General features: G+C 42.1%; 1 protein-coding gene across 4 annotated transcripts in view; it reads right to left on the bottom strand.

Annotated features, from left to right (window-relative positions):
* SENP6 (SUMO specific peptidase 6) overlaps positions 1–14,791 on the bottom strand; it is a 123,445-nt gene that overhangs the window by 4,290 nt on the left and 104,364 nt on the right. For all 4 annotated transcript variants that reach the window (XM_075862040.1, XM_075862039.1, XM_075862041.1 and 1 more), the window contains 2 exons: positions 10,439–10,539; positions 9,877–9,965 (listed from right to left, as the gene is read on the bottom strand). In XM_075862040.1, the coding sequence (XP_075718155.1) occupies positions 9,877–9,965; positions 10,439–10,539 (190 nt within the window). The remainder of the gene's footprint in view (positions 1–9,876; positions 9,966–10,438; positions 10,540–14,791) is intronic.

The following is a 14,791-nucleotide window of genomic DNA, read 5'->3' as shown; positions in this document are numbered from 1 at the left end:
TGCTCTACCGCTAGCATGAAGCTGGATAATGATGCTTGGGATTGAGAACTGTGTTATCAGACACTCCCCTATATGTGTGGTTACCTTTAGACCTTTAACCTCTTGCCGACACAGAACAAAAAAAACTCATCCTGAGCGGCGGGTGCTTGCCACATTAGGACGAGCATTCTCATCCTGCAGTTAAACGGTGTAAACACGCTGTGACAGAACAGTGACTTCAGCTTTTATAGACAGCTGATAGTCACATATGTTAGTGGCGGGACCAATCGCAGCTGTCCCTGCCCGGAGATGGCTGTGATTGGTCAGTCAATCCAGACTGACCAATCACAGCCAAAATGTGAAAAAAAAAATGCCTTCCCCAGCTCCAATCTCCTCATTCCTGTCACAGTTATGAGGAGATCGGAGAGAACAGCTGTAATCTAGTGCGTCCCAGGGTCCAAATCAGAAATAAACCCCCTAGAGACCTCTTTAATCCCCCTGAACTGCCCCATGACCTTTACGGAGCTGTGTAGGAGTGGACAGTTCGTTTGTCCGGTTAAAAAACACATAGATATCTATATATATATATATATATATAGATATATATCTATATAGTACAGTAGGTTCGGTCTAGTACAGTAGATTTAGGTTAGGTTAGATCTGTAGAGGCGTGTTGTCTCCTGCTGTGTGCTGACGTTTCAGGCACCGTTTTTGTTTTGTCATAAAGTAAAAAAAAATAAAAAATATATAGGTAGTTGTATTGCAAGTTATATACATTTAGTACAATAATTTAGGTAGGTTTTTGTGCTGAGTTTTCAGGTGTTTTTCTAGTCAGAAAATTTTAATTTGTCTGTTCTAATAGAGCCTGTACTCCGACACATTGGATTTCCGGAAAAAGCCGAACAGAAACCAAGCAGCTGAGCGCTCACACGAACGCTTTGTTCTAGCGATTGGTGGGGGTCTCCGTGCTCGGACCCCCACCAATACAAACTTCTGACATGTCACTATGACATGTCAGAAGTTTGTCAAACATTTAGCTACACTTTAAGATTTCTGCTTGTGGTTATCCAGTAGGAACATTCATTGTTTACTTTCAGTGGATAAAGTTTTGTGATGGACGCACAGGTGCACAGGTGCACAGCTCGTTACATTTGCAGTATGTGTATCAGAGCTGTGTCTTCTAATGATCTCAGCACCTGTGTGTCCATCACATGACCATGGACAGAATTTTATCCGCTGGAAGTAAACAATGAATGCTCCTACTAAATAACAAGCAGAGATCTTGAAAATTATAAGAAATTATTACAGAAAGTATATTTGAAAATTGTATAACTTTAAATAATACAAAAAAATAAGCAATAATTTGCTTAAAACAGGACAATCCCTTTAACCCCTTAAAGGAACAGTGTCATCACAAATAATTTTTTTATATGTTAAAGATGTTAGTGCCTTCATATAAACGTTTATTTTCATTTGTGTGTTTGTGTTTTACTGTTTCTTATTTTCACACTTTTTCTTCCCTATGGGGGCTGCCATTTTTTGTTCCATTTCTGTGTGTGTCGATTAACGACACACACAGACATGGAATACGGCAGCCACAGTCCCATAGGGACTGCGAACGGCTCCCGTCCCATTGACTGCCGTGTACGGCGTCTGTGTGGGAACTGCGCATGCGCCGCTCCCACACAGTCCTATTCGAAATTGGCGCCGTCCGGCGCCATTTTCCTGTGGACCGGAAGTCGCGGCTGGACAGTAATATTACTACTTCCGGTCGCGGCTTCCGGACAAGTGCACATGGAACAGCGGCAGCAAAGGGAGCGGACGGGCCGGAGGGAGCCGCGGCGGCAGGAGCAGGTAAGCGATTTCAATGTATGTTAGTGTTTGTGTGTGTTTACTACTGTATGTAAACCTACTACACTGTGGGTTACCTCAAAAAATGGCGACACACAGTGTAGGAGGTTAAACCTTTCCAACCCCTCGTTTATCCCGGCACTAGCCAGGATAAAGGAGGGGGGGATGCTGAGAGCTCACTAGAGCGAGAGCTTTTAACCCAATGTTGCAATGCTGCAATTTTGGGAACTAGCTCCAAACAGCTCCATCTAGTGACCAAAAATGGGTAGTATTATAAATTTGAAAAAATTTATAATATTTCCTGACTCGCGAAAAAAATAAAAAAAATGTGAACAATGTTTAATCACCCACACACTAAATGTTTAAATTTAAAAAAAAAAACATGTTTGTGGGGCGACACCATGCCTTTAAGGACACAGTCTGTTTTCACCTAATGGCCCAGGCTATTTTTTTCAAATCTGACATTTGTCACTTTATATGATAATAACTTGGGAATGCTTTTGTTTTTTTTAAGCGATTCTGAGAATGTTTTCTTGTAACACATTGTACTTTAAGTTAGTGGTAAAATTTGGTCAATACATTCAGTGTTTATTTGTGAAAAATACCAATATTTAGAGAAAATTTGCAAACATTTGTATTTTTCTAAATTTAAATGTATCTACTTGTAAAACAGATAGTAATACCACACAAAATAGTTACTAGTTAACATTTCCCGTATGTCTACTTTATGTTTGCAGCGTTTTTTTTCACGTCCTTTTATTTTTCTAGGACGTTACAAGGCTTAGAACTTTAGCAGCAATTTCTCATATTTTCAAGAAAATTTCAAAACGCAATTTTTTCATGGACCAGTTCAATTCTGAAGTGGCTTTGAGGGCTTTATATAAAATCCCCTATAAAACGCCCCATTTTAAAAACTGCACCCCTCAAAGTATTCCGAAATGCATTTAGAACGTTTCTTAACCCTTTTGGTGTTTCACAGGAATTAAAGCAAGTGGAGGTTACAAATTTATATTTTTTTTGCAGAAAATCTGTTTTAATTCATTCTTTTCTGTAACACAGAAGGTTTTACCAGAGAAATGCAAATCCATGTTTATTGCCCAGATTCTGCAGTTTTTAGAAATATCTAATTTGTGGCCATAGTGTGCTACCGGACTGCAGCACCGGCCTCAGAAGCAAAGGAGCACCTAGAGGATTTTGGGGCCTCCATTTTATTAGAATATATTTTAGACACCATGTCAGGTTTGAAGAAATCTTGTAGTGCCAAAACAGTGGAAACCCCGTCAAAAAGACCCCATTTGGCAATCTACACCCTCAAGGAATTTATCAAGGGGTATAGTGAGCATTTTAACCCAGCAGGTTTTTTTTTGCTGAATTTAGTGGAATTAGGATGTAAAAATGAAAATCTGAATTTTTTCCAATAAAATGTAGAAATCTTCAATAGGTACAAGGCATAAAGGAAAAAAACCACCCCAACATTTGAAAACCAATTTCTCCTGATTACGGCAATACCCCATATGGGGTCATAAACTGCTGTTTGCACACACGGCAAGGCTCAGAGGGGAAGTAGTACCATTTGGCTTTTGGAGCTCAAATTTAGCTGGAATGGTTTTCGGTGCCATGTCGCATTTGCAAAGCCCCTGAACCAAATCAGTGGAAACCACCAAAAAGTGACTCCATTTGGAAAACTACACCCCTGAAGGAATTTATCGAGGGGTATAGTAAGCATTTTGACCCCACAGTTTTTTTTCTGAATTTAGTGGAATTATGCTGTGAAATTAAAAATTACTTTTCTTCTGATAAAACATGGAAATGTTAAATTTTTACCAGGAATAAAGTAGAAAAATCACCCCAACATTTGAAAAGCAATTTCTCCTGATTACGGCAATACCCCATATGGGGTCATAAACTGCTGTTTGGACACACGACAGGGCTCAGAATGGCAGGAGCGCTATTAGGCTATGTTCACACGGAGTATTTTGCCAAGCTTTTTGACGCAGAAACCGCATCGCAAAACTCGGCAAAACCGGCCCTAAAATGCCTCCCATTGATTTCAATGGGAGGCGTCGGCGTCTTTTTCCCGCGAGCAGTAAAACTGCCTCGCGGGAAAAAGAAGCGACATGCCCTATCTTCGGGCGTTTACGCCTCTGACCACCCATTGACTTCAATGGGAGGCAGAGAAAGCGTATTTCGCGGTGTTTTATGCCCGCGGCGCTCAATGGCTGCGGGCGAAAAACGGCGCAAAAATCGCCGCGAAAATCGGCGTGCAGGGAGAGGAAAATCTGCCTCAAACTTCCAAACGGAATTTTGAGGCAGATATTCCTCCTGCAAAATACTCCGTGTGAACATAGCCTTAGGAATGCAGATTTTGCTGGCTTGGTTTTTGGGCGCCATGTTGCATTTGCAAAACCCTAATGTACCAAAGTACAGTGGTAGCCCCAAAGAATTGACCCCATTTTAGAAACTACACCCCTCAAGGCATTTATCATTTGCCTGGACATGTGACAGGGCTTAGAAGTGAAGAGCACCATGTGCATTTGAGGTCTATTTAGGTGATTTTCACACCATTGGCCCACAATTGCTGGGTGCTGAGATCAAATAGTAAAACAGTAAGTAGTGAGCCCTTTTTTGGAAACTAAACCCCTTAAGGCATTTTAAGGGGTGTAGTGAGCATTTTGACCCCACAGGTGTTTGTTCTTAAGAAATTAATGCGCAGCAGATGGAGCCAAGTGAAAATGAAAATTTTCCGCTGATATGCCATTTTAGCGCACAATATGTTGTGCCCAATTTGTGCCACCGAAGACAAATAACTCATAAAATTTTAAGCGGGTTCTCCCGGGTATGGCGATGCCATATATATGGACGTAAACTGGTGTTTGGGCACGCTGTAGGGTTCAGAAGGGAGGGAGCGCCATTTGGCCTTCGGCGTGCAGATTTTGCTTGGTAGTAGTTCCGTTTGGGGTATTGCTGATATTTCAGTTTATAATGTGGCGCACATGTAAACTGTGAGGGATACATCAGGGTATAATAATGAGGGTATAATAATAATAATGGGGTAAATAAATAATAATTCATAGATATGTGGCCTGTGTCGAACTGATAAATGGCGCCCAACCTTATCCGCTTTTGGAACACTCTGCATATTTTGCATCGGCATATTCTGAGAGCCAGAACTTCTTTATTTTTTTTTTCCATCGGAGCCGTGTGAGGGCTTATTTGTTGCGGGACAATCTGTAGTTTTCATTGGCACCATATTGGTAAACGCAATTTTTTTATCACTTTTTATGGCGTTCACCGTGGGCTATAAATGACAATTTTACTTTATTCTGCGGGTCGATACGATTACGGCGATACCAAATGTATATCGTTTTTTTACATTTTGCAGTGTTTGCGCAATAAAAATCACTTTTTTTATATGATTTATTTCTTGTGTCGCTATATTCTGAGAGCCATAACTTTTTTATTTTTCAGTCAAAAAAGCTGTATAAGGGCTTGTTTTTTGCGGGACTAGTTGTAGTTTTTATTGTTACTGTTTTGGGCTACATGCGACTTTTTGATCACTTTTTATTCCATGTTTTGGGAGTGGTGGTGATAAAAAAAAAAAAAAAAAAAAAAAAGATTCTGGCATTCTTTTTTACTTATTTTATTTGCGGTATTCACCGTGTTTTTTTTGTCCCACTAGGGGACTTGAGAGCCTGCACCTCTGAGCTTTAGGCCTGATTTACACAAGCGTGTGCGTTTTGCACTTAACCGCTGCGTGTCATCAGTGTATGATGCGCGGCTTGGATGTTTGTAAACAGAAAAGCATGTGGTGCTTTTCTGTTTACATTCAGAGTTTGACAGCTGTTGCGCGAATCACGCATGCGTGGTTTTCACTAACACATTGACTTCAATGGGTGCGTGATGCGCGAAAAACGGCGAAATATTGAACATGTCGTGAGTTTTACGCAGCGGACTCACGCTGCACAAAACTCACGGACTGTCTGCATGCCCCCATAGACGAATATAGGTGCGTACGACACGCGTGAAAAGCACGCGCGTATATTACGCTCGTGTAAATGATGCCTTACTCTAATGCATTGCACTACCCACGTTCAGCCTCCTCCAGACCAGTTACACGCTCCAAATCAACTTGGTGCCTGCATTAAAGATAGCTGTCTTACATGGTCACCTGTATAAAAGACTCCTGTCCACAGACTCAATTAATCAGTCTGACTCTAACCTCTACAACATGGGCAAGACCAAAGAGCTTTCTAAAGATGTCAGGGACAAGATCATAGACCTGCACAAGGCTGTAATGGGCTACAAAACCATAAGTAAGATGTTGGGTGAGAAGGAGACAACTGTTGGTGCAATAGTAAGAAAATGGAAGACATACAAAATAACCGTCAATCGACATCGATCTGGGGCTCCATGCAAAATCTCACCTCGTGGGGTATCCTTGATCCTGAGGAAGGTGAGAGCTCAGCCAAAAACTACACGGGGGAACTTGTTAATGATCTCAAGGCAGCTGGGATCACAGTCACCAAGAAAACCATTGGTAACACATTACGCCGTAATGGATTAAAATCCTGCAGTGCCCGCAAGGTCCCCCTGCTCAAGAAGACACATGTACAGGCCCGTCTGAAGTTTGCAAATGAACACCTGGAGGATTCTGAGAGTGATTGGGAGAAGGTGCTGTGGTCAGATGAGACTAAAATTGAGCTCTTTGGCATTAACTCAACTCGCCGTGTTTGGAGGAAGAGAAATGCTGCCTATGACCCAAAGAACACCGTCCCCACTGTCAAGCATGGAGGTGGAAACATTATGTTTTGGGGGTGTTTCTCTGCTAAGGGCACAGGACTACTTCATCGCATCAATGGGAGAATGGATGGAGCCATGTACCGTCAAATCCTGAGTGACAACCTCCTCCCCTCCACCAGGACATTAAAAATGGCTCGTGGCTGGGTCTTCCAGCACGACAATGACCCGAAACATACAGCCAAGGCAACAAAGGAGTGGCTCAAAAAGAAGCACATTAAGGTCATGGAGTGGCCTAGCCAGTCTCCAGACCTTAATCCCATTGAAAACTTATGGAGGGAGCTGAAGATCCGAGTTGCCAAGCGACAGCCTCGAAATCTTAATGATTTACAGATGATCTGCAAAGAGGAGTGGGCCAAAATTCCATCTAACATGTGTGCAAACCTAATCATCAACTACAAAAAACGTCTGACTGCTGTGCTTGCCAACAAGGGTTTTGCCACCAAGTATTAAGTCTTGTTTGCCAAAGGGATCAAATACTTATTTCTCTGTGCACAATGCAAATAAATATATATAATTTTGACAATGTGATTTTCTTTTTTTTTTTTTAAATATAATCTCTCTCTCACTGGTAAAATTAACCTAGCCTAAACATTCTAGACTGTTCATGTCTTTGACAGTCGGCAAACTTACAAAATCAGCAAGGGATCAAATACTTATTTCTGTCACTGTATGTGGCGCTATCTACAGTGGGCGTGTATTCCACGCTCTTAAAGCCCCGGCAGTCATGAGAGTGCAGCGCTGCTCATATTGAAGCAGTACTGCACTCATTAAACCCTGTTCCTGCCTGCCAACTGCACGGGGCATCGGCAGTTGGAACGTATATAGCCGTATGGCAGTCCTGAAAGGGTTAATAACGAATTGTAGCCATGATTATGGACGCAGCAGGCGTCTGAAACGCGTAGGCTACAGCCTATTATCTTACCACCCTCTGTACTTTGGACTATACCCGCTTCTACCATCATTTTTTCACTGCTTTTAAACCTAAGAAAATAAAACTTGGAAGAAGTTTCCTGTTTTTATCAGATGCACCAATTTCCAGCGCTGGATTCAATCCTTTCTTTTTGTCTATGCAAGTACGTGTACCGACACGAGGATCCGTGTGCCAACCATTATACCTGTGACAAGGTGAGCTGGAGGAATCCTCCCCTTTTTTTTCTGTTTAAATACAAAAAAGGTATACTTTAGGAGCTACCGTGTGACTAACTGTGGCTGACAAGAATCATGTGATATACCATGTGACTCCAAAAAACCAGGATGTGCTTTTGGCACTTTGGAGGGCTGTTAAGTAGGTGTAATTGTACCCACTATAATAGCACTATCACGGCATAACATTGATGATCTTAATTTAAATAGGTCTGTTGTAGTGACAGATTCTCTTTAATAAGGAAAAAAAAGGCTCCTAGTGGGCACGGGCCTATCCTATATGCTGTAGGTCCTTGACACCTACCTTTAAGCGCTGGCCTGATTTTTACATCAGCCTCATTTTCAGAGTCTTAGTTCTGATTTAAATGTATTGATTTCTTTCACCATTTCATTTTGCTGGGCACAAGAAAAGGAAATTGAGGAAGGCTTTCTAGTTCCTATTCTATTTTACTCCTTGGTCTCCATATACAAAAGCCATGCTTATATGCATATGGAAATGAAATGTCCGAGTACTTGTTAGAGTGTGCGGCAGTTCAGTACGACTTTTTGTCCCGCAGTTAAATTAAATCAGTTATTCTTCATACTGAATGTATTATTTATGCGCGGTGCCAAGAACCGCAAATCTCTACCTTTATTATCAGAGTAACAAATGTAAGGGTGGGGAGCAGCTAGATTCCCAGGGATTCATATGTACAATGGGTTTTTAATATGCTGTATTGATGACAAGATTAAGCGCTCTCTGAGCCAAGGGGACGAGAGATACATTTGCTTTAGTAGTGAGAATAATACATTTCGGCTCAACAGCATAAAAGGGATTTTAGGTTTGTTAACAAGCGAAAAACAAACGGCTACATGATCTGCAACTCAATTTATAATGCAAAAAAGTACAATTCACCTAAGCCTAAGGTTGCCCAGTCTCCTAATCTATGTCTCACAATGCGGAGTTCTCCAAAAATCTCCTATCGACCATTCTCCAAATCATAACATACTATTTACCTGCAGAGTTATAATTGAATTGCACGGACTTCTAAATAGATACTCCTTTTATGAGATGTCAGAGAATCCAGCAGATCATGACAATGGAGAACCACCAAAATCTCCATATTACGAGACCATAAGTACTCAATGTAGGGTTCTTCTTGGAAATGTTCGTACATAAGATATCAAATTCCCATTGGATTACCGGCAAATTTGACTGCATCCAAGAGAAAAGTGTACAGAAAACAGCCTGTAGAAAAACTAGGGTAGAAAGTGATTTGAATGCCTCTAATGCAGGTGGTGGGCTTCCCAAATCTGCTTTAAGACCTAGCATTTCTAGCAATGCCCTTGAACAGGAGTCTATTATGGGCCAATAGATGACGCCTGCCACTCACTCCCCTGCCCCCCTCTCTCTTCTGGCTTATATGTGCGAGCTCCCTCTCCCTGCTACGCTCCCACAAAGGCCAGGGAAGACCAGCAGGGCCAGGCCGGGGAAGGCAAGGCAAGCCAGGCCGGGGAAGGCAAGGCAAGTCAGGCCGGGGAAGGCAAGGCAAGCCAGGCCGGGGACGGAAACGCAAGCCAGGCCGGGGAAGGCAAGGCAAGCCAGGCCGGGGTAGGGAAGACGGGCCAGGGAGTTATTTTTTATTTTATTGTAACTTTTTTTTTTTTTTTTTAAAAGAGAAAGTACTATTCTCTTACACATGGGCCACCACAACTTTAAAAGGGGTATTCCAGTTTGCAGCATTTGTACCAAGTAGATCTCAAGACCCTTTGAATTTACAACAGTAGATCTGTACCTCTCAAAGATTTCTTACCCCTAACCTTGAATAATACACTAAATAATGCATTTTTAATGTACTGTTGATACATGACTGTATTGGCTCCCTCCCCTACAGGTAATCCTACTGGGAAAAAGAAAATAATCTGGTTTACATAGCTGGTTGCAGAACAAAGTTTTCCAGATCTCTAGTATATTAAAATTATATAAATATTTTTTGGTTGAAATACATGCATTCTTTACTTTGTATACTGAATTGTACTTATGCAAACCATTACCACAATATTTCAGCAATTATCCCATTCATTCAGAAAAATCCCACCTGTAAAAATGTTCAAAACACCTACTGTTTGCAGAGTGAGGGCTTGAGATGCCATTTTCCTGCTTCTGAAGTGAAATTGTCATCAGCAAGGCCCCCGTCATCACTGCTTTCATCCTACAGAAAGGGGTCCATAAAAACACTTAGAATAGGAATCATCATTACAAAGACCGGAAAATAAAGCTCATAATTGTACACAAAATCCCATACACCTAATAAATAGTAATGCAAAAGCTTCATAGTAAAATATAAAGGATAGTCATAGCATAATACTCACATATAAAACATAAGCAAAACATAAAAGAAACTAAAAAGGATAACTCCGCCCAACACTAATCGGAGTCAAACGAATATAAAGTCTACATGCAGTATGTGAGAAATACCGATAGAAAAAGGTATTCTGCAATTTATCCTTTTATAAAAGTCCCTAAGTGAGTATGTCAAATGACAATATTTATTGTACAGCTATTTTGTGAAATAACGAATTTAAGTAAAACCAAAATGGCTAGCACAGATAGAGTTCAGTTCATATTATTCCGATTTACTGACCGGTGAAGAGAGAACAGAAACATATGAGGTGTCCCTCCTACCAGATTATCCTGATCATCAGAAAAATCGATAAATTCCTCTTCACATTTCTTCTGGTCATCTGGAGAGTCATTATAGCTTATTTGTATTCTGTGTAAACCATCTAGGTGGGATAATAAAAGAAAAACACACTTTATTCATGATGTACAAGTAGGTGCTCAGCATACCCAGTATTGAAGACTCCGGACTCCTCTTCAAAACTCAAATAAATGTACACTTCTTAAAACCATGTAATTTTAACCTCTTAGTGACCAGCCTATTTTAGGCCTTTAAGGGGTTTTTCAATAGTTTTTTTTTTTTTTTTGTAATCACTGCAACCATTTTGCGCTTTGGTTTACATTGAGAGGTTTGTTTACCTCTGTGTTTATTGTCTTGCTTTTCCAGTCATACAATTCCCGGCATGCACCGCTTGTGTCCCAGCATGCAATGCGCCGGCAGCAGAGACTCATCACACCTACTACACCCAGCTAGAAACATATTTCTAATCTCCGTTGCCATTTTACTACTCTCATTAGATCAGTGATCGCTAAAGTTAGACGTGCAACATATCAGTGCTGTGCCAAACAACGCTCTCTCTTACATAATGGTAAAAAAACCAAAACCTCATTTGACCCCAGAGCCGGAGTCCTGGGCAGAGCGCCAGTCTGGGACTCTGTGGAATCCCCTAACCCCAGAGCCCTTGTAAGAGCGCTACTAGCACTCTGACTGGGACTCCAGCTCTGCTCCTGACATTTCTTCTGATTGTTTCCGGTCTGCTGCTTGAGGGGGGAGGGGATGACACGCAGGCGCTGTGATAGCACAGGAGTGGGCATGCGTGGTAATCACTGTGAGTGTAGAAACCACGCATGCTGAGACTAGCAGTGTTTACCACACATGCCCACTTCCACACTATCACAGCGCCTGCGCGTCATTCCCCCCCCCCCTAGCAACGGACCGGAAACTATCAGATGAAAAGGAGTATCCGGTCCACCACTTCTCTCAGTGTACAGTGACGTCAGGAATGACGTACCTGTACATTGTGCCAGCCGGAAAATGGAACTTAATGATGATGGACGGGGTAGCGCCAGAAGTAAGGATTTTGCTACTGGAGATGCAACACGTGACCGGCACTGCATTCGGGCGTTAGAAGATTAAATCAAAACGTAAGTGTATTACAAATTAGGAAAGGAGAAAAACATGATCCAGTGCTGATTGTATTACTGTATTACAAATTACATTATTTTTATATGCACAGTGAAATAGAAATTGGTTCCAGAAAACCCGTTTAATGACCAAAGATTTGTTTTTTCTTTTTTCCATAGTTTTTTCCAATTTAAAAAAAAAAAATTGGTAACACTATGGGACATTACTATGCGATCATTTCATCGCTTTTATAATGCACTGCAATACTTCTGTATTGCAGTGCATTATGCATTCAGTGTAAAACTGACAGGCATTCTGTTAGGCCCTTTGGCAGGGTCTAATACGCAGACATACACTGAAGGCAGACCTAGGGGCCTGTTAGACCCCTGACTACCACAAAAATCATCGGCACCCCACAATTGCATTGCAAGTATGCAGATGAGGTGAGAGAGGTCACCCACTCCATCTAAACCCACTTCGATGCCGCCGACACTATTGACCGCAGCATCTAAGGGGTTAAACTGGCGGTTTTTTAGATCCCGTTTGCCATAGCTGGTGTCCGGCTGTCTTTAGACAGTTCAACGCCTGCCCCAGACAGTGCCGGATACCTGTGCTTGGCTTATGTCACAGCGCTACCTTTTCATGGCGCTGTGGCATAAGTACCCTTAATGACCATCGTGAAAAGGAGTATTGGCAGTTGGTGTGTTAAGGATTAAGATTCTGTAGTGATTAATTTAAAAGAAACAAAACAAAAAATTGTATGCTCCCCCTGGTGGTGGCTGCAGACAGACAGCAATCTGTCATTAAACTCTACGGCTTTGTCAGGAACCAGCCCAGCGTGATCTCAGCTAGAATCGCGAGATCACGCTGTGACGTCGCTTACTCATGTTCCCCCTTAGTCATCTCTTTTCAAGGCTAAATAGGTTTCATTCTTTTAAACGCTGTGATTTCACTTACTCACGCAGGTCCTACACCGGAGCGACGGACCAGGACGATTATCCTCCTCAGAAGTAGCGGAGGTGCTGCTGCTGTGGTGCTGCTGCTGAGGAGGATAATCGTCCTGGCAGAACTGGATGTGATGTCTGGTCCGTCTTGAATCGCTCCAGTGAAGGACCTGTGGGAGTAAGTGATGTCACAGCCTGATCTCACAATTCTAGCTGAGATCACGCTGGGTTGTGAATCACGCTGGGCTGGAGTGAAGTGTATGATGCCGATTGGTCAGCGTCACACAGTTTTCTATACAATGGCCAGATGGTGAAAAAAAAACAAAAAAAAAACGCTCAATTAGCATAACTAAAAAAAAAAAAAAAGAACACAACTTCAGAAATAATAAACGTTTTTTTTTTAAACAAAAAACACAGGAGTTATCAGCATTAAAGAGGCTCTGTCACCAGATTTTCAAACCCCTATCTGCTATTGCAGCAGATCGGCGCTGCAATGTAGATAAGAGTAACTTTTCAAAAACAGTGCACAGACACACAGCGTGTCCTCAGTGCACAGACACACAGCGTGTCCTCGCGAGATCACGCTGTGACGTCACTCACTTCTTCCCACAGGAACTTCATCCCGTCGGACGAGCGAGGAGACGCTGTGTGTCTGTGAACTGCCAGAAGCTGGGTGGTAACGAAGAGAAGTGGATGATGCCGATTCGTCAGCATCATACACTTCTATTCACAACGCACAGCTAGTAAAACGTAAAAACGCCCAGATGTACACACACAATACACGCCCACTTGGACATAACTTTAAACACGCCCAGTTGTACTTAAGAAAGGCTCATTTGCATAAATATAAAAATGGTCATAACTTGGCCAAAAATGCTCGTTTTTGAAAAAAAACAAAAACGTTACGGTTATCTTCATTGCAGCGCCGATCTGCTGCAATAGGAGATAGGGGTTTGAAAATCTGGTGACAGAGCCTCTTTAAAGCGCCTGTTAGATTAGGTAGGAGATAGGGAAGTGATGAACAGGTGACAGAGCCTCTTTAAATCCATTATAATAAAATGGAACGAATATGGAACTAGGGATGCGCGATGCATCGAAACTTCGATACTCTGCATCCCCAAACGGTTCGATATCGTTGTTTCATGTATTTCGATACTAAGCTGTGCGGCCGCACAGCTTAGTATAGTAATACATGAATGTATGAGAGCGGGGCTGCGGCCGCTCCTGAGTCCCGACAAGTGCGCGCCGTCAGGAAGATGCGATGCGGCCAGCGCCGCACTTATGAGCGGCGACACTGAAGACCGAATATGGCGGACGCACTGCAAGACACAGCTTGTAATTTACGAACATCTTCTATAGACTGAACAATACTACATAGCTTGGTGCCATCTGCAAAAATAGAAATAGTGCTATTAATCCCATCTTCTATATCATTAATAAATAAGTTGAATAATAGTGGTCCCAGCACTGAACCCTGGGGTACACCACTTATAACTGGGGACCATTCAGAGTAGGAATCATTGACCACAACTCTCTGGATACGGTCCTTGAGCCAAATCTCAATCCAATTGCAAACTACACTATCTAAACCTATAGTCCTTAATTTACCCATTAGGCGTCTATGGGGGACAGTGTTAAATGCCTTTGCAAAGTCCAAAAACACTATATCCACAGCGGCCCCTCTGTCTAAGCTTCTGCTCACCTCTTCATAAAAACAGATTAGGTTGGTTTGACAACTTCTGTCCTTAGTAAAACCGTGCTGGCTGTCACTTACAATACTATTTTTTGTCACATAATCCTGTATATAGTCCCTCAATAGCCCCCCAAACTTTTTTCCCACGATTGATGTTAAGCTAACTGTCTAGAATTATCTGGGGAAGACCTAGAGCCCTTTTTGAAAATAGGCACTATATTTGCCCTGCGCCAGTCACTATACCAGTCACTAGAGAATCTCTGAATATTATGAAGAGGGGGACAGAAATAACTGAACTAAGTTCTCTAAGAACTCTAGGGTGTAACCCATCTGGTTCCTGGGGCCTTGTGCACATTTATATTATTTAGCTTGGACCATATCTACATTCAGCCAATTCAGTAGATCAACTGATGTATTAACAGCACTGGCACCGGCTACATCAGCTGCTCTTTCTTCTGTTGTATATACAGAGCTGAAGAACCCATTTAGTAACTCTGCCTTCTCTTGATCCCCTGTGACCAACTCCCCATTACCCAGGGGCGTAACTAGGAAAGACTGGGCCCCATAGCAAACTTTTGACTGGGGCCCCCCCTCCC

This window comes from Rhinoderma darwinii, chromosome 4 (genome assembly GCF_050947455.1).
Source record: "Rhinoderma darwinii isolate aRhiDar2 chromosome 4, aRhiDar2.hap1, whole genome shotgun sequence".
Lineage (NCBI taxonomy): Eukaryota > Metazoa > Chordata > Amphibia > Anura > Rhinodermatidae > Rhinoderma > Rhinoderma darwinii.
This window is presented reverse-complemented; position numbering and strand designations above follow the sequence as displayed.